This window comes from Semicossyphus pulcher, unplaced genomic scaffold, assembly GCF_022749685.1.
Source record: "Semicossyphus pulcher isolate SPU_LCO1_2020_fin unplaced genomic scaffold, fSemPul1.0.p SCAF_3, whole genome shotgun sequence".
NCBI classification, from domain to species: Eukaryota; Metazoa; Chordata; class Actinopteri; order Labriformes; family Labridae; genus Semicossyphus; species Semicossyphus pulcher.
In genome coordinates, this window is record NW_027211704.1 from 12,596,308 (window position 1) to 12,622,528 (window position 26,221).

Consider the following 26,221-nt stretch of genomic DNA (forward strand, 5'->3'; position numbering starts at 1 on the left):
GTACAGATCAACAGCAGCTTCCAAATAACCTTAAGAACCTTTCTAAAGCTGAACTCTATATCCTCCATGAAAGGAGGATGTATTGCAGGAGTGTTGTATTTGAATGCATTTGTTTGAGTGAGGTGTACCAAATAAACTGGCAACTTAGCGAACACAGTTTTTAAACTGAATCTGAATAAACTTTTGTATCAAAGCTACTCAAATGAAAAAAATGTTTGCCTACTTTTTAAATTCTGAGTCACATCTTAAAACAAAACAGGTCATCATTTTTTAAATAATGTTTTTTAAAAAATGTTTAAATAATATTTTTTCTGAATATATAAACCGAAGAGCTGCCTATAAAACAGCTCTAAGTGAATTACAATGGTTAAATAAAAGTACTAGTATTTCAAATTGAATTTAATAACTAAAATAAAGTCTTCATGCAGCAGTTTTCTCATTTATTTTAAACACATAACTTTTAATAATCAGCTGACAGGTGTTTTAAAGTCAGTGTATATGATGAAAAAAAAGCCTTCTCCATTGGTTAAGCATTAAATTATAAACATATTAAAGTTGAGGGCATTTTAACTCAAAATAACACCTTCCAGTCTGCTTTTATTGAGTTCTTCTTCGCTATTCATGGATGCACAGATGGCTGCAGCCTACAGGCCCATTATGCTCACAGATGAATCTAAGTAAGGTACTTAATTGGCATGCTTTCACGTCAGGCTGCACCGTGGACAGGACTGGATCCCCTGCCTGCAGGAGAGGACACCAGGAAGCCCTTATCGTCTACAAAAAACCTCCTTTCTGCTCCACATTATTGCCCCATCGCTGTGTGCGCGTGTGTGTTTGCACGAGTCTGACAGGCTGCCTCTCCCAACTCCACTACAACCACGATCCGAGTTACAGAGGAGGCTGCCGACTCAAGCCTCCATCCGCCATTTTCAGCAGATTGAGAGCAGTTAGAGCACAAAAATCACAAGTCCCCGCTTACTTAACGCAGGTAAGTGCGCGTAACAGTAGCCTAAACTCAAAAATCATCCTACGGCAGGAAACATTTAGGGAGAAAAGGGCTGCAGCCACCTTACTCCGGCAGCATCGGGAGGAACAAGGAGAGCGGACGGTTTGCCTACAAGGGTAACAATAAACTGCATCCTTCAGGCGATGTACACTTCACATTTCCGTCTATTTTCTAGTCTTTGTTAACTTTTTTGAGCCAAAACGCTTTAAAATCAAATTTACGCACGCACACTTGCACACGCCCACGTTTAAATCTCTCCATTTGTTGCTTGAACTTCAACTAGAAGGGGTTTAAAAATGTCTGATCTGAACTCCAGCAGCAGCGGATTATAAATGAACCTAAATGAACTGGTCAGGAAAAAGTTAATGCATGGCCTCTTTTATTTTAACAGGATGTTAAAGCTTCACTATCACAAAAGGGCTGAGACAATGAGGTTTATTTTTTTTGGCTTAGCTTTCTCGTTTATCTTCCTTTGAGATACAAAAATGATCATAGGTCGAGTTAGAGGCGTCATGTCAAAAAATCTTATCCTGAACTGTGTGGAATATTTGTGTGTTAATGAATTCAGTGTGTGTGTGTGTGTGTGTGTGTGAACACATGGGTCAGCTCATTGTGCTGCTGAACAATTGGCTCTTCAGCCAGTTGGGACAAAAAGCTACCAAAGCACAGGAAACGCCTAAACATTTAAAATCTGTATTTGGGTGATTGCACAACAGCTAAAAGTCTATAAGTTGATTTTTGACTTGAGAAATTGATTCGACATTCTGTAATATTTGATTATTCTTTTGAGTCATCCATCATTCACTGTTTCCAGCTTCTCAGATTTGAGCATTATCTGCTATTCTTTCTTTTAAGAGATTGATAAGTGAATATCTGACCTATCTCATACATTATAGAAACTGGAAACTTACTTGTCTTTGAGTACTGAAAACCCCCAAAACATCAGTATGCATACATGACAAAGATGTCTGCACATCTCGCAGTGTTGAAGATACAACATTGATTATTGCAATAATCCAAAAGACTTGCATGGCAGTCGGTCTTATGATCCTCAGTCCGGCCTCATCTGTTATTTCAGAGCTTATCTTTGGAGGTTTTCAAACAACGCACGAAATTTAAATTTACTGGCTACACTTCCTGGTTGTTCTATTTGTGAAAGGCCTGTGTTTACCTGTGGTTACATTTGCATGTCAAAACTTTGACAAGTTATGTTGATGCATGGACACAGCACTCCTGTCATGAATAGAGACAGAATAAGTCTTTGTAAATGTTTATTAGAGAGGTGATGTGTTGCCTTTTTCAGAGCATACACTATAGTATGCTGCTGCTTCTTAATCACTTCCTTTGCTCTGTATTGACAGTCCATGTGATAACGCTCCATTAAACTTTTAGTTGGCGCCATCTGTCTTGTAGAATCTACATGAACAGGTAAAACAACAAGACAAACTGTATTTTAAAATGAAATGGGTTTTGATGCTTTTTAAAAACAAATGTCATCTTTCATTTATTGTAGATTATGGCGATAACTGGTGGGACGGTGGAGACTCTCGATGAAATTCCAACTCATGTGTGGAAAGGTTTGCCGGACTGTTTGAGCCTTGGACCTTCTGCCATAAATCAAAACCGCATTGGTGAGTACGCACGTGTGTAAAAACCTCATTATGCCAATCATGAACATCCATCTCAAGTTCCACGTTTGCCATTCGATAAACAGGACAAGATATCTTTTATTAGGCACCCCTGTCCAAGGCAACCCAAAAACTGTGGCTAAATGCATTCCAACATACTGTATTTAGTTTTTTGTATTTAGTTATTTAGACATTAAATGTCTAAAAATATGAAATGTAATACATATACACTGCCTGCCCCCCCAAAAAAAGTCACCACCTTGATAAGCCAATAGGTAAGAGCCTACCATTGAATATTAACTGCAGTGATTAATCTGTTTCAGCTGGCAACAAGTTATTTAACCCTAACTGATGCAGTGAGTAGCTTCTTCTTTCTTAAACAACCATGTCGGAAAAATGTGACTCTGTTCAGGAAGGATCAAATTATTGGCCTGCATCAAGCAAAGAAACTACTAAGGAGATGCTGAAACTACTAAAATTGGGTTAAGAACTGTCCAGCGTAATATTAAAACCTGGAAGGATAGTGGTGAACCATCAGCTTCGAGGAAGAAATGTGGTTGGAAAGGAATCTGGAATGATTGTAATCTGCGATCACTTAAACGTTTGGTGAAATCAAATTGTAAAAAAATCAACAGTAGAACTCACGGCTATGTTTAATAGTGAAAGTAAGAGCATTTCCACACGCACAATGTGAAGAGAACTCAAGGGATTGGGGCGAAACAGCTGTGTAGCCTTAAGAAAACCACTCGTCAGTGAGGCTAATTGGAAGAGAGCATAAAGATTGGACTCTGGAGCAATGGAAAAAGATCATGTGGCCTGATGAGTCCAGATTTACCCTGTTACAGAGTGATGGGTGCATGAGGCTAAGAAGAGAGGCGGATGATGTGACGCACCCATCATGCCTAGTGCCTACCGTACAAGCCTGTGGGGGCAGTGTTATGATCTGTGGTTGCTTCAGTTGGTTAGGTCGAGGTTCAGCAACGTTATGTGCCCAAAAAATTAGGTCGGCTGACAATCTGAATGACCAGGTTTTTCCATCAATGGATATATATATCCAAGATGACAATGCCACGATTCATCTGACTCAAATTGTGAAAGAGTGGTTCAGGGAGCATGAGACATCATTTTCACACATGGATTGGCCACAACAGTCCAGACCTTAACATCATTGAGAATCTTTGGGATGTGCTGGAGAAGACTTTACAAAGCGGCCCGACTCTACCATCATCAATAAAAGATCTTCGCGAAAAATGAGTGCAACTCTGGACGGAAACATATGTTGACATTGCATAAGCTTATCAAAACGATGCCACGGCGAATGCGTGCCGTAATTAAAGCTTAAGGCGGTCCAACAAAATATTAAAGTGTGTGACTGTTTTTTTGGCCAGGCAGTGTATATAACATGTGTCTTTTTTTCCAGGTGTCTGGGCTACTCGGGTCATTCCAAAAGGCAAGAGGTTCGGCCCGTTCGTTGGAGAGAAGAAGAAGAGGTCGCAGGTGACGAGTAATGTTTACATGTGGGAGGTACGTCACAAGTTGGCTTTCTTCCCGAAATACTCGTCTCCACCTTTTCAGAGTTGCTGCATAGTTAAATCGAGCCCAACAACATTCTGTTCAAAGCACGTTTCATAAGAGTTTAGCCTACGTTTAAAATGTGTAGTCTCCATGTAAAAGTTGTACGGTGAATTAACACAAACGTGTAAAAGTACAACAGAGGGGTGAACTATGAAGCAAGGGTTGTTGAGGGTACAGCCAGAGATCTCAGTGTCACAAAGCTGGCTCTCCTTTAACCAGGCTAGATCAGTGTGGTAACTTATGCTGCACAACTAACCAGCTCTGGAGGAGGTTATGTTCAGCATTAGGCTTTATTTCAGCTGTAAAGCAGCCTCCTTTCAGTAATTATTTTCATACGATATTCTCTGTAAGCGACAAAGTATCTCAACTGATACAATACAATATACAATATATAGGCAACTGTAATGTTATGTTAGTATTGCAACCAAAGCCATGCAGTTACAGTAGCACAAAAGGATTATATCATGGGAACCTAAACGCATTCATTTGGAGATGCAGGAAACCTGACCCCTCCTCTGTTTTGATTCAAGTAATATTAAACTTTAAATCTACATAGCAGATCATCCATACGCTGAAAGAATGATCGAGGCACAGCAGCTACAGACCACATTGGATTCTGCTGGTATCGTAGCTACAATGGAAATTAGAAAATTACGTGTCACGTGCAAAATAAGGGAAGCACTAAGAGTGCATTGAGTAATAAATAAATATTTAAGTTAGAGAATTTACATCATTAGTGATTTTCTACAGCATTTCACTTTTGTCTTATGTGCAGCAGCAGTAAGGATGTTTGTGTATACTTCAAGCTGTTTATCATAAAAACCTGATTTAAACATGCAGCCTTGATCCCTTTTAGTAGAAATGTGCATAGAGCCAAAAGAGAGGGAGAGTTAACAGCAATAGTGGATAACCACCTTCATGATACCTGTTCTCTCTGAATGGTGTTTTTTCCAAGCTAACTCGTGCAAAGAAAGTCTGAGTATGTTGAAGTTGCTTTGTAGTACCCCTATGCTGTTTTAGAGAAAAATGAAAACGCCACTGTTATTACATTGCTATGACAAATGCTGCTGATTATTTCAGCTCCCACTTAGAGGAAAGATGACCCCATTTAATGCTCCTGTCCCGGTCTTCTGGAGCTCTAAATGGATATAATATTTGTACCTTTTTGTAGGTTTATTTCCCAGCGCGTGGCTGGATGTGTGTTGATGCCACAGACCCCGTGAAGGGGAACTGGCTGCGATACGTAAACTGGGCGCGCTCCAGTGAAGAGCAGAATCTTTTCCCGTTGGAGATCAACAGAGCCATTTACTACAAGGTTTTAAGGGTAGGTCAAATGCACACATGCAGCCCGTGAGTATCAAAGGACACATGGACTAAAATACAGTGAATAATTAGTGGATGAATTGGAAGTCATTTTGGTTTGAATTGTTTTGGGATTTTGGCACTGAGGCATGTTGTTATAATTGTTACATTAGCATTTATAAACTCTTCACATGCCTATATGGTATTTTACCAATTGTGTTTCAAATGTTCCTTCCCTCTCAAACTATTAGAAACATCTTCAATAAAATGTAGCACCACTGCAAACTACAACTTCATCAATAAACATATGGTAAATTAATACTGTTCAGACTGTCAGTCAAAACTGAACAGTATTATCTCCGTAAAGGTAGAAGTAATTAGTAAGCTGTAGTGATGGCAAGCTTAAGCTTGTATAGGTGTACCTAATAAAGTGGCCAGAGTGTATAGTCATGATGCACAAATTTCTCCTGTGTATTGTATTACTGCTTTTAGTAATTGCAAAAGTATTGGCTTAAGTATTGGTGACAATTATGTGATAAAATGTGGTTGTTTAGAAGCAAAAAACTCTTACAGTACAATTTAGATTTTCATTGAAAAACTATTTAAATCATGATAATGTGACATTTTTGTGGGTTAGTGTAAAATATGTTTTATTACATGGGCATCTAGGCAGAACTTTGTTTTTATTTTTATAAAAAGAATACTTGCAGCCTCTGATATTGCGATAAAATCCTTTTGATTACCTGTGCAATCTTAGCAACAGAGTATTTTAATATTGTTGTAGTAGTGACTAAAGGATCTGAAAAGGGCCTATTAATACTATTATAATATAGAGTACATATGCACTAGTTTGCAGTTAGTTACTGTGATGTGTTCTAAGAAGCATAATGCAGAACTAAAAGTGGTTACATGAAAGTAACTACATCTGTGTTGCAATGAGTATGACACAAACGTTTGTTCTACTGGAGAATTTACTGCAGACTATGGTGAAAAGACTGTCAAATTCCATGCCCCCCGAGCCCGTACAGCAGACAGATAAGATGCACAGTGGCCCAAATATCCCCCTTGCCTCTCAGCAAGCCGGGCTGTGATTGGTGGCCGACCTCATCTCTCATTGTTGCAGCCTATCGGGCCGGGAGAGGAGCTGCTGGTGTGGTACACTGTGGAAGACAACCCTGAGATAACAGCTGCACTGGAGGAAGAAAGAGCCAGCAGTCTGAGCAGGAAAAACTCACCCAGGGCGAAACGAGGTGAGGCCTTACCTACAAACAAGATGACTTTTCTGCTTGGGGTTTAACCTACTGTGCGTGTGCTTTTCACAGGTTAGCCACGAAACGGATATCTCTTGGAGCTCAGTCGAAGTTGTAACTGGCGAGCTAACTAGCTAGCTACAAATGAAGGAAGGCTAGTGGTGGCTAACGTTAACGGTTGCGATGTGTGGGGCTTTCTCTACTTTCAGACACGACCTAAAACTCGTCCGTGGGACCAGATACACTCCTAAATAGCGACCAGTTAGCCAACTCGTTGCCGTAAATTACACTGTTACGCTGTTAAACAAGCGTCTGGGCAACTTTTTAGCAGCTTTTCCTCCTCCTCTGGGTCCTGACGTTGTCGAGGATGTGACCTTCCTTGAGTTCCTAAAGCATGAAAGCCATCCATCCGCGAGCCTCTCGAGCTACTTGATGATGGCCTAGCATGTTAGCTAACTAGCCAGCTTCCTTATCCAACTGCAGGCTAACTAGACCGTATGTATTGGATATCAACCTTAATAACAAGTGTTATATCTTGTGGAGAGCGTCTAAAATTAACCATTCACGTCGTTTCGGTCCAGAATAACCAGTTCATCGAGTTGTCAGAGTCTGTCTTGCATGCTAGCGTTAGGCTAAACGGCTAGTTGTGAACGCACGCGCATCACGGTGTACAGGAGCAGATTAGAGTACATTATGATTATAAATTTATAATAACAATATGGTGAATAGACGGTACGCACAGTGGCGTTGACTACAGTTTGTCAGTGTAGTGTAATAGTGTGGTTTAGGAGCATTAACATTACGTGACTTCAGACACCAAAACAAATGTCCAAAAATAACTAAAAGGACAGAAACGTCATTATTTTTCTGTAACTTTATCAAAACGTGAAAGTGAGAGATGTGTAACCAGCTAATTATTAAAAACGTCAACATGGCCTCTAAATGTCACTATTACTTTTGTCAGAATGAACTTTGGACATAGAGTTTCCATGTTGTGTATTATGTTGGTAATTCAATACGGGACCATGAGGAAAATGGCAAATTAATACAAATGTGTATTCGGTGTCTGATCTTATCTGTGTGGTCTGTTTTTGATGGTTCTTGTTTCACATATTTTTCTTTTTTATGTTTAATTGTTTACTTTTTATATGAAATGGTATACGATTCTTGCAGAAATATTATAGAATAATTCATTATAATAGAGTGTAATTTAGAGACTTATTTATATGGAATTAAATCAGAATGTAAATGTAGGCATTAGGCAACATTGATGAAGTCAAATCTGTCCTTGTAGCTCATGAGATGTGAAATAAGGAAGAAAATAAAAAGACGGATCCACATTCAATGAGTTTATCTTTTGAAACTTCCTATTTTCTACAGACTTGTTGTTAAAAGAATTTCTGATCCTTTCTTGTAAGAGGACCCACTTTAAATATCTGCATTAACCATACAGGCAATAGCCACTAGTACAACATCTTTACACTCCAGTGTTATGGCTTTTGGCAGCCCTATGCTCCAAAGTCAACTTCGATAAAGTTACCCTCCCTATTCTGATAGCTTTATCTTAACATCACACACCAAGAATTGTTGCTCTCTGCTTGCCCAGTGACGTCTGTATGAAAAAAATACTGACATAAGAGGATAGGGCTTTCAAATGTTAGTGCGATTTAATAAATGTTAACTGATAGTTGTTTTGCTGTTGTAGATTTAGCAGAATGCCTCTGAAAAAGCTGGTCAGATGATTGACCTGCAGCATGTGTTTCTCTGGTATGAATTAGGCTTTGTAGGCCATGTCAGGTGACCTTGTTGACACACTCAAATGATGAGGAGGTGCCAGGGAAGCCAGACAAGAAATTTAAAGAACCTTCATGTTCAGCATAGCCTTCATCATCAATTGCATGTATTTGAAATGCTGATGAAAGCCCATTACTATAGAAGTGAGGCTGCTTTAGGATCAGCTGTAAGGCTGGTTTTGTTTGAATTTCAAAACAGTCACAGGAAGTTTTCTTGCTGCATTCAAAAAAGAAAAAGCATTGAGTGTGTGCCAAGCCCATTAACTTGAGGCAGTAATTTGAAAAGGTTACAAGTGATTTTAAAATAATATTGACATTGTTTTATGGGTCTATTAAGACAAAGAAATAATATCTGACATATTTGCCATTCCCCCAGAGGGCAATTAGGTTAATACAACTTGTTAGATACTGAAAGCCTGCTATTTTGCCTAAAATGTAGAAACTGGAGAAATAATACTTGTAAAATAATTTTGTAATGAATGAAAAAATAAGTTATGATACAACAAAATCAGTTTTGTATCCTCTTAAAAGCCGTGTTTGCTTTTCATCAAGCCTCATGCAAAGTGATGTGTGTGTTTGTTCTTGCAGCCAGAAGGAAGCTGCTGGAGAGATCCAGACAGGCTGGTTTGGGTGGATTCAAGAAAACAAGTGTAACCGAAGCTACTGTCAAGGAGATGTGGGATGGGGAAGACGGTAAGATGACTTGTTGTTATGGATAATCTGTGTATTTGCATTTGTTTACCCAAGCTTTCTTTGAAAATGTCCTAGGTAGATGTTTTTTTTATGAGTGTTACTGAAGTTCCTGAAATGGTTTGACAAAAAGCAGTACTTGACACTTGTGATGAATTGTTTACAGGTCTCAGGGAGGAGGATGAGAGGCCATCAACCTTCGGGCCCTCACAGGAACTCCATCAGGAAACCCATCCTATGAAAAGCACTGACTGTAGAGATGTCGGCAACATGTCAACAGTGATGACAGACAGGGGAAACGGTGCAGAGGAGGAAGAGGAGGAAGAAGAGGAGGATGCTGATGATTTGGAGGAACCGAGGGAAGTACATCAGCAAATAGCTCAGCATTCACCTGCGTCCGATTTCGTGCAAAATAAGCAGCCTGGCCCATCGCTGACATGTGGTAAAGAAAGCCTTAAGGATTTGCAGGGAAAGTTGGAGTCTTCCTCTCTTGCAGGGCAAGAACTAGAGGTTGATCCTGATCTTGACCCTGATCCCGATGGTGACCTTGAGGGCGATCCCCACGGAGAGTCGTATCCCTGTCAGCACTGTGAGCGCCACTTTTCTACCAGACAGGGTCTGGAACGTCACAATCACATTCATGCCATCACGAACCAGCAATCACAACTGTTCAAGTGCCGGTACTGCAACAAGTCCTTTGGCTCACAGGTGGGGAGGCGAAGGCATGAAAGAAGGCATGAGAGTGGGCCTAAAAAAAGGCCTGGCTCTCTGGCTGGGACTGCCAGTCTACTCAGCCCTGTGGTGCAGACTGATGGTTCAAGTCCTGACTGCACCAGCCCAACTAGTCACTATATAGCCATAGGGTCTCAGTTTACAGGGGGATCTCTGCACAACTCTGAGATGCAGAGAAAGGAGTTGGGGCTTCATGCCGACCGTCCCTTTATATTGGATGAAAACGGGGAGTCTAAGGAACTCCATCCCTGCAAGTACTGTAACAAAGCATTTGGCACACACACCAACATGCGGCGCCATCAACGCAGAATACATGAACGACACCTCTTGCCAAAGGGAGTCCGCAGGAAAGGCATGCTGCTACAGGAGGCCTCGGTACAGCAGCTGCCTGATGAGTCCCCCAGCACCAGCCCTCCGCCCGTCTATGTGCCCAGTGCGGACACGGAAGATGAGGCAGATAGGGACGATTATGCCGTGGACATATCTAAAAACATCTCTGAGAATTTGAGCTTCTACATTGATGGTAAGATTGTGTCAACTAGTACGGTGAGCACCTGTGAGGTGATAGAGGTGGACTCCAGATCTGCAGCTCTGTTTGGTCTGGACACAGTCATCATCAGTCCAAATCAGATCAGTCAGGCACTGAAGGTGGAGGGTAGAACCAGCGCAGTCAAGCAAGTCTCTAATATGAGCCAACCAGCAGCAAAAAGAAGAACATCAACACCGCCACTTGTTCCCAGCCTCAAAGTGGAAACAGAAACAGCATCTTTTACGGCCTCTTCATCTTCATCATCCTCTACATCTTCCTCTTCTAACCTCTTGGTGGGAGGACTATTCCAACAAGCTGCAGATTCAACAGCATTTCAACGAGAGAAAACTGTTTATCTCTCGCCTAAGCTTAAACAGCTCCTTCAGACACAAGACATTCAGAAATCAACCATTGCTCTGTTAACAGAAAGCCATAGACTGGCCTCCCCACTGTCAGTCACGCCACTCCCGGGGGTTTCAGGCAGGTTTAAAAGAAGAACAGCCTCTCCCCCGTCATCTCCACAGCTCAGTCCTGCATGTAAAACAGAGAGCTGTAAAGCTGAGGTGGCGAGCTCATTTACCCTTAAGGTGCCAAAGGTTGAAAGCCGTAGCGCATCACCTCCTGCGAGCATCCTGGACAAGGAAGATGGAGATGGCCTGAGCCTTTCTGGAAATAATATGAACAGCCAAACCGCTAGTAGTGGTGGAAATGCCTGTAATCAGCAGCCTTTGGATCTGTCAAACTCTGTGAGCAGGAGAAGTGACAGCTTAAACAAGGTGCTTGGGGACTCGGCTCTTGATTTAAGCTTAAATCGTAAGAGCAACGCTGAGCCTGAATTAAAGGGAAGTTCAGCACCACAGCCATTGATTAAAAAGAGAAAGCCCAACACCAGCATGCTAGAGAAGGTGCTGATGAATGAGTATGTAGGACTAACTTTGCCAGGAGAGGACAGCTCTTCAGCCATTGCAAACCTTAGTTGTTTTAATTCTCACTCTCCAAACGCGTCGGAGTCTGCCCACCCCTCTCCGCCCTCGTTGACCCCTGTCACCATGAACCCCTCTTCCCCTGGTACCTCCAGTGTGACATCCCCAACACCGCCTCCCCCTGTACTACCTACCATACCCTCGCCTCCAACTATGCCTAGCTCTCCTCTTTCTCAGCCTTCAGACTCTGTTGCACTGAGACCACTTCCTGTCCTCTCTCCAAAAATGTCTCCAAGGTCGCTTGAACACAAGCTCCAGTCAGACTCAGAGGAGAATATGTCAGCTGAAGAAAACATGTCAGCTGAAGAAAACATGTCAGCTGATGAAAACATGTCAGCTGATGAAAACAAAGACGAGGAAGAGAACGATATTCCTGAACCACTGGACTCCCAGAGAATTCCACTTAAAGATCCCCTTAAAATTTCAGCAACCCTGAGCCCTCCTGAGCCAATATCAGTAGATCTGCCCACTACAGAAGCAGATGTTCCTTTGACTACAACTTCCATCAGCCTGCTTAATGGCAAAATGAACCAAAACCTCGACTCTGTAATTGAGAAACCTCTTGCTGCTCTCTCAACCAAGCCAGAATCCTCATCTTCCTCATTATCTCCTCCTTCATCCCCAGCACCGGTTTCACAAACCCTCCCTCAGATTAAGATAAAAGCAGAGCCTCAGCACAGCGTAGATGAGCTGTCGGGTGTAAATCACACAACTCAGGATTCTGTCAACTCTTCACCCCAGCCCGCTGCTCCAGATAAACCGTCTGATAAAACCTCTGAGGGGGAGGAAGTCGATTCGACATATTGTAAGACCTTTGTGTGTAATGTCTGCGAGGAGCCGTTCAACTCCATCAAGGAGCTCAGTGGACACATCACAGAGCACGCTGCTGATTGGCCCTTCAAGTGTGAATTCTGCGTGCAGCTGTTCGGTGACGCCCCGGCCCTGCTGGCTCACAGGACAACGCTACACGGAGTGGGCAAGATCTTTGTGTGCTCCGTTTGTTCCAAGGAGTTTGCTTTTCTCTGTAACCTCCAGCAGCACCAGAAGGATCTGCATCCAAACGAGACGTGCTCACATACCACTGAAGAGAGTGGCAAGCTGAGGCCGCAAAACTACACCGATCCATCCAGATCCAAAGAGGAAAGCTGTCCCTCAACACCAGCACCAGAGACGACAGAGGAAGTTGCTCCACACACGGACTCTGATTTGGCAAAAGAAGAGCCTGATGTTAACGGTAATCATGCAGAGGAAGGAGCAGAGGACCCAAATGAGGAGCTGTACACTACAATAAAGATCATGGCTTCAGAGGGAGGGAAGCCTAAAGGCCCCGATGTCCGCCTGGGCATTAATCAACACTACCCCAGTTACAAACCACCCCCATTTCCTTATCACAGTCGGTCCCATGCTGGCTCTGTGGCCTCAGCTACTAACTTCACCACCCATAACATACCACAAACTTTCAGCACTGCCATTCGCTGCACCAAGTGTGGCAACAGCTTTGACAACATGCCAGAACTGCACCAGCACATCTTGGCCTGTGCCAATGCTAGCGATAAGAAGCGTTACACCCCCAAGAAAAACCCCATCCCCCTCAAGCAAATAGTTAAGAGTCCCAATGGGGTCGTATCGCCCTCAGCAGCCACTGCAGGCCTCAGTGCTTTCCGTAGAATGGGTCAGCCAAAGAGACTTAACTTTAATCAAGATACTGGTAAAACAAAAATGAGCGCCCTTAGTAAAAAGAAAAACCAGCTGGTCCAGAAGGCAATTTCACAAAGAAATAAAGCTGCCACCATTGCAAAGAAGGCTAATGTTAAAGTTGAAGAAGAGCAGGCCTCTAATGTTTGCCCCCACTGCAGTCGAGAGTTTACTTATCCTGCAAGTCTCAGTAAACATATGGTCGTCAGCTGTCCAATGAAGCCTGTCGTTAAAAAGGGCAAAAAAGGTCTTGCAGAGGTGAAAAAGGAGGCAGTGTCTGTGTTAGATAAAAACATGAATCTTAGGAAGAAAGCTTCAGACAGTCTAATACAGCAGACAGAGCCAGAGCCCAGACCCCTGGGAAAGACCAGAGCTCGTAGCTCCGGTGCAGCAGAATCAGAACCCTCCCAGACCGGCAAAGGAAAGACAGCTGCTACCTTGGGCCGTCAAAAGAGGCCTGCCTCGTTCCCAGCTCCAGTTCCTGCTAGCAAAAAAACCAAGAAGGGCCAAGTTCAGTCTCTACCTCCCACCCCGATAGCCCCGGACACTCCCAGTGACACTGCACCACAACGGCCGGCCATGAGAATGCAGCGCATGGGTAAGGAGGCAGCACCCAAGAGATTAGCAGAGGCCAAATCTCCACCGCCACCACCAACAACACAGCTGAAGAAAGAGATCCGGTTCCCCCTTCGAACAAGGGAGAGAGTAGGTGGTCCAGTCACCAGGAGCACAGCTCCTCCTGCTGAGGTGAAAACTGAGGAACCACCAATTCAAGAGCCAAAAGAGACACAGGTGAGACATTACCCTGCATTTGTCTCCTTCTCTCTTGTTTAGTTTTAACTTTTCTGTCTTTATTGGGGCTGGTGCTATATTGACCAAAACATTATTGGCTTATTGCATATAAGTCTCACTCTATATGCCAGCCTATAGGTGACAACAATTTTCCTCAGAGAGTTGCTAAAGACATGTTTGAAGCAATTTATGAAGTGTCTTCATTACTTAGTGCTTTTTTTAATGGCAAAATGTTTTAATAACATTTGTTGAAGTTAAAAAAGTTTTTTTTTGTTTGAAGTTTGAAGTTTTTTTAGGGTTAGATAATTATTTAACTTTATGATAACTTATATTTCATGAATTTGATGAAACATCAGAATAAGTGAAAAATGCACTGCATTAAAGCTTTGTACAGGGCTTTTTTTTCTTAGCTCATGAAAATATATATATATATATATTTTTTTTTTGGATCATTTTTGGGGGTTTTGCCTTTATTGTAAAGGACAGCTTAAGAGAGACAGGAAAAAGTTGGGAGTAGAGAGTGGGCAATGACATGCACCAAATGATCGCCAGACCGGGAGTCGAACCCGTGATCAGTGTGACGAGGACTGTAGCCTCTGTACGTGGGGCGCCTGCTCCACCAACTGAGCCAAACCAGCACCCCCAGCACATGAAAAGTTATAAAATGATGCTGATATGGTTTTACAGTGATATAAATATACGTTTATTTCTGTGACTTAACTGTTAGATCGCACTGGTGTTTGTCACTTAAGGAGTTACTTTAAGTTTCTTTCAAGTTTTCTGACAATTATTTTGTCATTTTAATCCTTCGTTATATAAAGCAAAAGAAAACAATGAGAACGTTCCCCGCAGTTTCCTAGAACTCAAGTGATGACATTAAAATGTCTTGTAAATAAAAAGCATCACATTTTTGTAAGGAAGAACCTGGAACCATCAAATTTGTGGTATGTTCTCTAGAAATACGAATTGGTCAATGAGTTGATTAGAAAGTTGTAAATTATTTTTTGTCATCTATATAATTAAAAAAAGTGTTGCATCTCTACAAAGCTCTCTGTTGCTCAGTTTTGTTTGTCTCTCATGTTGCAGGAGGTGCTGATGAAGTGAGCCATGTGGACATTGTTGAGCTCTTCCTGGGAGTAAAGTTCTCACCTCTCAGCTCTGGACTAATCAAGGCACTGTCAGCACCGAGGTGGATCTTTTGTGGTGGGCTTATTCACTCAAAAAGTGAAGTCTGCTTATCTCATCTCTGCCTTTGCTGGATGTAAGGAGTGAACTCTCTTTATCTTCCATCTTTTGAACTGAACTGAGCCTTGATTTTAGCCAGCCTTGCAAAAAAAGGAATAAGAAACTGTAAATGACAATGAGTTAATATATACACAAAATGTGTCATTACTTGACCCAAAACAGTAACATTAGGGCTCCGTTATTTTGGGAAGCTGATATATTGCAAATGGCAATCACGTATCAGTTAGGGTTAGGGAAACTTGTTTATTCTTTCGTTCCGTCTTTTCCCCATTTGGTTGTTTAGATTTTTGGATGTTTCCAGAGTCTCTTAATGCATGTGCTGAATAGATTACAAACTAGATGAAGCCAATTTCCATGTCTCTCCCAATGGGCACCTACTTCAGTTTATAAATGATTTGCAAAGTATGTATGTGTTTGATTTAAATTTCTGTAGTCATTATATTGTAGAATATATCTTATTGGCATATTTTTGTTTGGGAAACAAAAATACAAATGGCAGTTTTGTACTGCAACAATTGGTCCTCAGGAACACTGTTTATGTGTGTGTGGTAAGTATGTGTCTGGTTATGGTTGGATGTGTGGCCTGACAGCTATTCCTTTAGTCTAAATCTCCAGTATGTGTCATGTTTTTACCTGCTGTCTCAGACGTTTTTTCTTTTATCTGACGTTAGCAGGTAATTCCAGTTTTAAAATGATGGGAATTATGTTGAAGTCTCCTTAAAAAAATGTCCGCCTTGAGAAGAATTTCTACTGTCACCCATACAGCCCAGTGTTCTTACAGCACTTTAAAACAAACTGCCAAATTTTTCTAGCTGGATCAGTAAGATTGGCTTAATTAAACGGTGAATAATAGAATGTATTCATGTCTGTTGCACTTTGCAGACACATGTAAATTGGTGCAGATGATTCATCTGATCTAAAATGCGACTTTTACAGCCTTTCTGAAAAAACAAATCTTTGAATTTAATTAATTTATTTTCTGCTTTAAGTAATTTACACACATTAATAACACATGAACCAACTTTTATATGCCAAAATGCATGATGATAACTCAATAATATGAATGCAGCCGTTTTTGTTCTTTTATGTCCGTTGCAAGTGGACGTGCAAAAAGTTGTTTCATGTGTTGTTTTTCTTTTGAGAGTCATGCCACAGTAACTGAAGGACAATGTCATCTTTGTTTCTGTTAGTTAATATCTTTGGTGATACTGCCAATGAGAAGCTTCTTATTTTTAGTTTAGTCTCTCCAGTGCTCTCCCCCCACTTTGTCACTGTCGACCATACCCAGTCGTACCACGAAGACAGCAGACACGCAGGCAGTGCTTTAACGCTTGTAGCATGTTTATGGGAAAGTAAATTGAAAAATATGATTTGAAGCTAATTTATATTTCCACGAGAAATCTTCATGTTTTTGCCTTTCAGCATCAAGATTATGTATTTAAGGATGAACAAAGACAAAAATCCCAAATGACCTCAAGTAAAACATTGCTGTAATTGACATAATAAAAAAAGGTTTTTCAATTTGTGTAAAGCTTTTATTGTTTTTGCTTTCAGGAGGTCCCAAATAGACTTAAAGCAAGATGTGGGTGTAATCAGATAGGAAGGACATTTTCAAGGTCAATTTAAGATTTCCATCTGTTAAATATCCAAATTGATAGAAAAGTTCATTATTTAATCTGCAGCGCATTACAACATAATGATTACAGTATTTTCTGGTTGTATAAACATCAAGAGTTACTTTGTGGGTGTCGAGAGAGAACGTGTGATTAACTGCACTCATGAGTGGCTCTGACTCCTTGCAGGCTTTGTTATTCACTGAGACCTTTCTCTTCTTAACATAATAGATGTCCCTGCCATTGTGGCTGTAATATAGTTTTCTAGATTACATTAACCGATTGCCTTCTCCACTTACAGCCTGCCAGGAAGCTGCTGGATTATGAAAAAGGAACTTTGGTTTCCAATTAATTTGAATTTGATAGGAGGTCGGTCCTTTTGCTTGCATCAGATTTGAAGTTGCTACATTTTACTTTGCAGGTCAGAAAGCTGCTACCGGGCGCGCCGTGACCAACTTCCAAGTTGCTGTTAGATCTGTATCCATTTTGGGAGAAGTGCACTTGTCAGGGAGGTTGATCTGTGAGTCATACATAACCTACAATTTACACTTCTGCTGTGTAGCTTCACTTTGTTCGGCTAAATCCTGAGCAAATCGTGCATCAAGAGTGGTTTGTTGCTCAGATTTTCATATATGCTTTCAGAGCTTTATTAGGATATCTTATTGAAAGGGGAAGTTTATTTTAAACTAATTATCTCATCAGTTTTACCCTGAATTAAATAGAAAAGAATGTAATGTATTTATCTTCTTTGCAGATTGTCCAACATAATTTCTTATGCATCTCCAAAAACCAACATAACATCCTCTCATGCCCACAAGCACTCAACCACACACTCATACATATTCAGGGCTGTGCAGATAAAAGTAATACAACTTAATCATGTGTAGTTTGCTGTAGATGAAGTCAGATGAGCTCGGCCAGCGTCAATCTTCATATTTATTTATATTTAAAATGTGCTATTTCTTTATCTGTAGATTCTTATTGGCCACCGCTTTGCAGTTTGTCATATACAGTCATAAATCACAGCAGCACAAATGTCACCGGAAATGAAAAACTGTCGTGCACACATTCATGAGTTATTCCTGATTGTTTGTGATGCTCTGCAGCAGCAGCATAAAAACAGTTTTTATTAAGAGAATAAGGCAAACACAACACTAATGACCACATAAAAATACATAACTGTAACATCAGAATACCCACAAAACCGGACAAAAGCACAAAAACTATATAGTGAAATATAAAATAAACCAGTTCTAACAACAATCCTGATGCACTTTTATTAAACTGAAAAAGCTATTGTAGTAGAAGCAAACGTATTAATAATAAAGCACACACTCCTTACCAGCTCTGAGCTAAAATAAACTTCTTACTTTAAAGATTTTTTAATATAATCTGTTTGAAATATCTCCAAGTAGTTTTATTTGAGAAACCTGAGGTGATAAATATTCATAGATTCAATATCCAGCACAGCGCTGTTATAAAAATCTTCTCCCTTACACAATAATAAAGTTCCCATATCACTTTTTCTGGAAAGTTGTGTTATTAACCTTGATTGAAACCAGTGCTTCTCAAAATGAAGGGGCATTTGTCGCCGAGAACACCTTTCAAGGTCTCATCCGGCCCCCGTGCATCTGCTGAGATTATTTTTGTCGGGAGCCCATCCATCACACTCAACATACATTAATGAGCTATCAAACCCACCGGACAGTCAGTGTGGAGCTGAAACGTGCCTCCAGCGTTGGAAACAAGCTTAAAGAACTGGCATGTCCCGTGGACTGGATGTTCACATCACACAGGGGGTTATCATGTTGATGAATGAGGTTATGAATTAAATGCAATCTGTATGTTGGACTTGATCCACAGGCAGAATCTTTCTTTATTCACTGGGAAGGGAAGATTTGTATTTGCACCAGTGCCAGGACGGTATAGTTTATAGCTGGCTGTAGTTTATGGGTGCTCAGCTGTGTGTGTGTGTGTGTGTGTAGGGGTGCACACTTGGAAGAGCGCTGCACCATACTCAGGCTGTCAGGCTGAAATATCACTGCACTCTCTCTTGATTGCTGTGTACGGTGCTCCAGCCCTATTCATAAAAATGCAATTCCATGCAGCTCTGTGCCTGGCCTGACGAAATAAACTAAGCTACACCAGAGAGGCAGATTTAAGACGTAGGAGACGCACAGCACACAGGCTGCTCGAGGGGATTGGCACTCAATTACCACATGCGAGAAGATTCGGAGGTAGCAGCTATTTGTGGAGGAGACTCAATTTAGGGCTGGTATGCACTAACAAAATTAAAAACCACAAAATACCTCGCTGTAGTTTTGGGGATGATTTTTCTTTTTTTTGTGCAACTACAAACTACAAGTAGAAAAACATTTGAGCACCACCTTGAAAGTGTTGCTGACCTGTTGGGCCTCTAACCGCACCCAGCATCACTGATACTTGTGGTTGGGTGTGGTGAGAGGTGTGCTCTGTTGAACCTGTAGTCTTGCAAATTAGTGTCGCAGGGAACTTGTATTGGAGGATAATTTGCACCTGGTGAAGCAAGCTTTGGTATTAATAGCTCCATCTCTGCAAAAGAAAACCAACACGAAACATTAAAGCCGTATTGCTTAATATTTGTCAAAACGTGCCATTTTCAGCATTTAAGCGGCTATCTCAGGTGGTTGTCGTTTCAATTAAAAGGGCGACCAATTAAGGGCTTATACCTCCAGTCTACATCCTGTGAGTCAGACTATTGAACCTGTAACTTCACCTAACAGTGATGCCACCAGGTGTTGAAGTACACCTCTATATCACTGCTGCAAGGTGACAAGACGAGATTTAATTTAGTTAAAGAGGCGGTATTATGCTTTTTCACATTTTAAGACGCATAATGTTACAATGTTGGATGTCCAAGCTAAACGTGGGTGAAGTTTTAAATCTATAGGTAAAAGTATGTTGGAGTAATCCCCAGGCTTCTCAGCTGAGTCTGCAGGCTGCTGTGAACGCCAGGTTTTACAGTTTTTTCTACACGCTGCACTTTGTGACGTCACAGCAGGTTTCGGAGAGCCGGCCAAACAGAAGAAAGTGGACTTGTAGAGGCGGGGTTTCTTAAAGGGACAGAGCTGACTGAGTCGTTCAGGCACAGACTGTATGAGGGCCTGCACAGAGCACCAGTGTGAGAAAAATGCTGAGTTTTTTAAACTATAAATTATGCTAAGCTACTCCACAGGTATCACAGAGTGAAATATGAAGGTTGAAATTAGCATAATACCCCCTCTTTAAGTTACTTTTTAAGCTAAGAGACCATTAGTTCATCCAAACAAGCTGGTTTACAGCCATGCAGACATCTCTGTGAGCTATATGCTGACATGTTGATGTGAGTCATATATATAACCATATTCAAGTTTGTTTTATTTTATTGAATCTTGTCACACAGGACTTAATGTTTTAATAAGGCTGATCTTTATCTGTTAATCTGCTGTTGTTTCCTAGAGTAACCAGTTAATCATTATGTCGCTAATGGGTTGGGTAATAGGAAATATGCCCTTCACAAATCATTCACGTCACTTATGTTTGACTGATACTATGCACAATAATATTAAACAGAAAAGCCCCTCATAAGAGAAGCTAGCTCCTGCATTGATTGCGGTATTTTGTCTGGGGGAAAAAAACTGATTCGTAAAAAATATTAATGAATGTTCTGTCTGTCAACTTATCGTTTAATTAGCTAATGTTGTCAGCTTATCTGTAAACAGTTTTGTTCAGCTTTGATATGTCAGCTTCCTTTTCTTACTAAAGATCTGATTGAATATAAAGGCTTTCTTGTATTAAACCATATAGTTATCTGTCTGTTAGAAACAGATAGCCGCCAGTGACAGGAGACACTGTGGGAGGGAGTGACAGCTGCTCATACTCGACAATATGCAGCCTCCAAAAAAAAAAAACCCTCACTCTGCCCCTACTTCCTGTTCAAAGAGAATAGCATTAAAGCTGATGAAGATGGAGGGCAGATTTATTCTGCTGGGCATTAGTCTCTCAGACTTGAAAGTGAAGTCATGTCTCAAGTCTTCTGATTGTTAGTGAAATGCCAGTGTTCAGTTTGACCACGGCATTTTGAAGATTTTAGTCGTGTTTGTATGCAGAGAACACATGCGGTTTGTAACTGCATCTTGGCTTTGAGATTTCCATTAAGCAGCTACTTAACCTGCTCTAAAGCAAACAAACTGAATGTCACAGTTATTTACTCACATGCTCTCAATGCTTGGTTTTAACCTCTATGCTGTTATCTCTTCACCTGCAGAACCACCTGCTTAAGTCAGAACTCTAGCCGAGCCTTCCTCCCAGCTCTACAACCGCTGCCCATTGAGCGTCCTTCCATTTCCTTTCAAAACAGGAGGATGTGATGCGAGGATGTGAGTGCTGCGGCCAGGTCCCCGGTGTGCTCGCCCTGCAGAGCAGTAATGTGAGAGATGGCTCCGTGACAATGGGTTTCCTGGCAAAGTTTCTCCTTTGTGTTTCTCGGGAGGCTGTTTAACACGGGGTTTACAAGCTGCAGCGAGGTTAAAGCAGTGTGATCATGTGTTGGGATAACTGTCAGAGTCTTGTCTGTGTTGGAGGTCTCCATGCCAACAGCTGCACAGTGTGTACAATAAAGCTAACTGTGCCTCCTTAAGGCTTGAGAGGATATTTAAAGATCTCGTAACGTTCTCATTTGATCTGATAGCAGGGTTATTTTTTCTTTACGACGCCTTTATGCACCTTTTTGCTGCAGTGTGCTCTGGATGTTTTCACACATTCCACTAAATCTTCAGCTTCACCAGAGCTGTTGCACTGCAGGTAAGTAGGAGTTTATGGGGAGTTGTTTTTCAGTTGAGTGTGAGCTAATTTTGTTTTATACTCAGCAGTTTTCTTCAATTCCTTTTCAAGATGCAGCCTCTGGAAACCACCAGCTGTACCAGCCCTACTTTTCACTTTTTATACAACCCTTCCACTTTCTCATCCTCCTTTTTTTCCCCCCTCAGCACAGGGGGAAGATGAAGCACTCGAGTTTGCTAGAATCTGTTTCCCAGCAGCGGCCCGAGCTTTAAGATGGATCGAGGGGATTTGCATGGGGTGGGGTGGAGAGAGTATGAGATGTGAGGGAGAACAGGAGCGCAGGAGAGAGCGAGAGGGAGGGAGAGAGATGTTACTGCTGAGGCTCAGCAAATGAGGGTTGTAGAGAGGGGAGGGGGGGAGAGGGAGGAGAGAAAAGGGGGCATAGTCACACAGATCAGAAAACAACAGTCCCTTCCTCTGCCCAGAGGACACACGCTGCTGTCTACTCGCGCCGAGAGTGAGGGGGGAAGGAGGAGGGAGGATTGACTTTTACCTGCTGAAGAAGCCGCGCTCACCCCCTCTTCTTCGCTCTGCCTTTCAACCCAGCCTGTCTGGAGCCGCAGAGGACTGTCAGCCTGTACAGACGAAGCACAAGATCAGAGTGCTGGCGGAGAAACTGTGCCTACAGCTCTGCTACCTGCTCTACCACCCTGTTTTACTCTCCCTCACACATGCACACCAAAACGCTCTCACAGGCACACAGTCAGAGAACTTTCTCTCGCGCGCACACACTCTTACATGCTGACAAGCAGTCAGGGAGGCAGGCACACCCCCTCCCATTATCTGTGCGGGGAGCAGTTCTGCTCACATTGGTGTGAGCAGCGAGGGGCTGTATATCGCTCCTCAGCAGCAGCGGCGGCAGCGGCAGGACAGGTCCAGAGGAGAGCAGTCATCACCAGAGATCACACACCAGCTTCTACAACTGAAGGCAAGCCCACCCTCTTCTCCCTCTTCTTTTTCCTCTCTCCTCTTTTTCCATCTTGATGTGACGCAGTGTGGCTGACCTTCCCTCATCCCCCCCTCCTCGCTCTTTCTTTTTCCTCAGCGTGTGCCAGCGGGACAACCATGGAGAACACCCTCACCTGCAGCAGCCATGCCACCTTCTCCCAGGTGTTTGGACGTCAGGGACAGCTGATGCAAGCCAGTGAGTAGCCACAATCACACCTCCTGCCTCCTGACGGATAATTAGCAGGCTGCATGTCCCGCATGTCAGCGTAACTGATCTCCACCCTCAGCTGTTCCTGCCAAATCCTTCCTCAAGCTCATTGCCATTTTAATGAAGCTTATGCTAGGAGGCGCAACATACCTCTTCTTAAGGTGCATAAAGATTAAAGTATCATAGCTTGAATATTCCTGGGATGCTGCAGCTGCAACAAATCATAGAGTTCTTGTCGGGAAAAAGACGCAAAACTGGATTCTTTCGGACAGGATGTCAGAGATGTCTGCGCTTATGCGAAGGGCAAGAAGAAATAATCGTTTCGTAAACAGATTGTGATCGTAGTTAATGTTTCTGTTGGTGCAGCAAATTGCTTAGCAGCAGGATGGATTACTTGAGTAGTTTTCAATAAAGGAGGAAGCAACAAAAGCACATCTTTTTCAGGCAACATACAGGTTGAACTTGGGGCTGTGGCTCAGCTGCTAAGGGGGTCACATTCTGGCAAAGGGGGCGACATGATGAAGAAGATAAATCAGCTGTTTTGTAGATTTGTTGTTGTCTTGTTAACGTCACGGTTATAAAGGTTTGATTGCAAAGAATGTTTCTGCATGTTTCAGTGATTTGATTGAATTCTTTTCACTGTCGGGAGTCAAAACCAATGTACTGTTTGCAGCTGAAATGTATTCATAATGCAGGTGCACATATCAGGGTGTTTGAGTCTGACAGGCTGAGACACTATCAGAGATGCTCCGAGAGCTCAGACTGATTGCTAAATTATTGAAAACTGAATCTATCAAGATTTTCAGGCGTGCAGAAATATTGAAGACAACCTTTGAACGCTGCGAATGAAGCATACATGTGTGATATCTTATTATGTAATGCACATGGTCAGAATACAAATTTCCCCTGGGAGAGGGGGAAAAAAAGGGGAGATTGACTCGCCTCCAGAATGAAAGTGTCCGCTGCCTCCTCCCTCATCTGGCCTGTTAGTCGATGCCTTTGATGCTCCCACTTTGCCATTAATTCAAAGTGACTCTTCACACAGAGTTATGATGGATAATGAGCAGGGCGCAGGGCAGAAATCAAAACAAAACCGCCTTTAGAGTTGCATCCTATACGTTGACTCTGCCACGTTGGTTTTAAAGTTCTGTGTTTCCCCTCATTACCACCTGGAGAGAGACGTGTCGGAGCGGAGTTTCAAAGCAAATGTCGTCAACAACAAGCCTGACGCGACGGCGCTTTGTGTAGCTAATAATGGAGACACGTCAGTCATGTTCCTGAGCTGGAAAGCTCGTGCTTTGTTACACGTGTTTGTTAATAAGCTGTGCTGCAGGATTTCATCTGCTGGGATTTATTTAGCCTGTTTGATACGTTGGGAAGACAAGCTTGAAAAATCTGGAGCAGTGGATTGTTGTTGTCTCTGCTGATGTTCTTCGCCTCCTCTTCGTACAAGAGCACCCGATTATAAATAATGCACTTTGTTTGAATCTTAATACTTTGCTGATAGGAGCATATTAATGTTAAGAGGTTGCAGCGGGATGAGTGTTCTGCTGCAGACAAGCAGAACTCTGGAAGTATCTTGTGTGGTTGTGAAGTGCTGCTGACCTGCTGTGTCTCTCCGGTGTCGTGTTTATGTGAGGAACAGAGAGAGGCGACCTCTCAGGATTTATATGCAAATAAAATGTACACAAAACACATACAGTACATACAATCAAGCTATAAGGTCTCAGCTATATGGTAAAATGATCACATTGCCAGCTTTTTGTCAGCGTCCTGCTCTGTACTCGGTCACTTTATCTGGAGGGCATCGCTGTATAAAAGGGAGGTGAAACAAGAAGAGGGTGTGGCAGTGCTGAAGAGTTGCATCGCATAATGGCTGACAGCTGAGCCAGTGCAGCCTTCAAAATAAAAGGGAGCAAAAACATGGGGGAATAGTTAGATTATGAACGTATAAAAGAGAGGCCATAACTGTAAAATATGATATACAGCTTGCGGTTTATTAGGTAGACCTAGCTGAAACTAATGCATCGTTCCTGCTATAAACCCTCCCGTCATGAAGGCCATTATGTTCCAATTTTGTTGAAATGGTTTTCAGAGGTGTTGATTCAACTTTATGGTCATTTTGGTGGCTGCAGTTTGTGGGGCTGTTCCATTATATTGCATTATACAAACAGGTGTGACTTTTTTCCCCCCTGAGCCAAACTAACATAAACATCAGTCTGTTCAGTACAGTGAAATTTAACAGCAACATAATGTCAGTGTTATCAGAGCCTCAGATGTATTTAAGGAGCCCCAGGTTTGTTACCACTGCTGCATGTTGTTTACTGAAGAAGCGAACTTCAAAATAAAAAACACATATTAACTTTTAATGAAGCTGCTTTAATCGTTTTAATACACGCTCCCAGATTTAGCTCTTCCTTTTAACACTCATGACTAACTAATATCTTAAAGTGCCGTATCTGTTTTCATTCAGCCCGCTGTGTGTGTTTGTTTTATAACAAAAGGCCTCATGCGAGGGTGGCGTATCTGCCTCATGCAAATTCAGTTTGATTGTTCCACAACGCACGGGTTAGTTGTCAGAGCGGATGCACAAGAAAAGGGGCGAATCTAAGAGAAATGCAAATCGCAGCTTGAGTTCAGCGGCTGCTGTGTTTGATGTATCGGGCTGGAATTGGGTTTTATGCTAAGTGACTGACACTTTGTTTTTAGGGAAAGAGGAATAAAACATCTGTGAGCAAATGAAGTTACGATGAGAAGGACAAAAAGCTGCGAGTACACATGCACAGCGGCAACATCTCGAATTATAGATGTGTTCTTTAATTTGCAGCCTTTCAGGGATAAAACGCTCTCCTCCCTCGGAGCACGAGTGTGTAATGCTTCGTCTAGTACTTACACGGACAAACTATATTAAGCAAAACTGTAGCAGGAGTGTCCTCTTGTCCTGGAAGCGTTTTTTCATTTGTGCATCTTTGCTACGACTATAATTCTGCCTCGCGCAAATAGCAAGTGAAACCGCTGTTTCTGGGAACTGCATGCATTATTCACCGCATCTTGACTTTCTTTGTGGCGCCTCCTCGGCAACAAAAAAAAGTTCACATGGGTTCACGGCTAAATGAATAATAGCCCTGCGTGCGCGACTAAAAAATTCCTGCAAGCTCAGGCTCCGCTCCTTCTTGCCCGGATGACCATGCCCTGACAGTGCAGCCGTTTCAGTCACCTTTCTGCTCCACTGGACCAAAGTGATGTGAGGATAGGCGCGGTGTAAGGTTGTCTGCAGTGTTACTCTGACTATCTTCATTCTCCCTCATGTCTCTGCACAGGGAGGTCAAGGTGCTGGAATACGGCCAGCGTCCTCATCCCTATTACACTCCC

The 26,221-nt window shown here is 42.2% G+C and overlaps 2 protein-coding genes across 3 annotated transcripts in view; both read left to right on the forward strand.

Annotated features, from left to right (window-relative positions):
* Nucleotides 1–2,397: 2,397 nt before the first annotated feature.
* prdm2b (PR domain containing 2, with ZNF domain b) lies at nt 2,398–16,725 on the forward strand. The gene is made up of 8 exons (XM_069678632.1): nt 2,398–2,434; nt 2,520–2,637; nt 4,055–4,158; nt 5,381–5,533; nt 6,635–6,761; nt 9,143–9,247; nt 9,411–13,975; nt 15,062–16,725. Exons 2-8 carry the CDS (start codon nt 2,523–2,525, stop codon nt 15,077–15,079), a joined length of 5,187 nt encoding a protein of 1,728 aa, XP_069534733.1. The 5' UTR covers nt 2,398–2,434; nt 2,520–2,522; the 3' UTR covers nt 15,080–16,725.
* A 6,027-nt stretch (nt 16,726–22,752) lies between these two features.
* Nucleotides 22,753–26,221, forward strand: part of kaznb (kazrin, periplakin interacting protein b) — a 127,522-nt gene continuing 124,053 nt past the window's right edge. For both annotated transcript variants that reach the window (XM_069678739.1, XM_069678740.1), the window contains exon 1: nt 22,753–22,837. In XM_069678739.1, coding sequence (XP_069534840.1) covers nt 22,759–22,837 — 79 coding nt within the window. In that variant the 5' untranslated portion in view covers nt 22,753–22,758. The remainder of the gene's footprint in view (nt 22,838–26,221) is intronic.

What these genes read in the sequence shown, in the direction of transcription:
- prdm2b (XM_069678632.1), top strand. Translation starts at nt 2,523, where the DNA reads ATGGCGATAACTGGTGGGACGGTGGAGACTCTCGATGAAATTCCAACT. An exon ending in TTTACTACAAGGTTTTAAGG is followed by an intron (nt 5,534 to 6,634) that starts GTAGGTCAAATG and finishes TCATTGTTGCAG; the next exon opens with CCTATCGGGCCGGGAGAGGA. An exon ending in GATGTGGGATGGGGAAGACG is followed by an intron (nt 9,248 to 9,410) that starts GTAAGATGACTT and finishes AATTGTTTACAG; the next exon opens with GTCTCAGGGAGGAGGATGAG.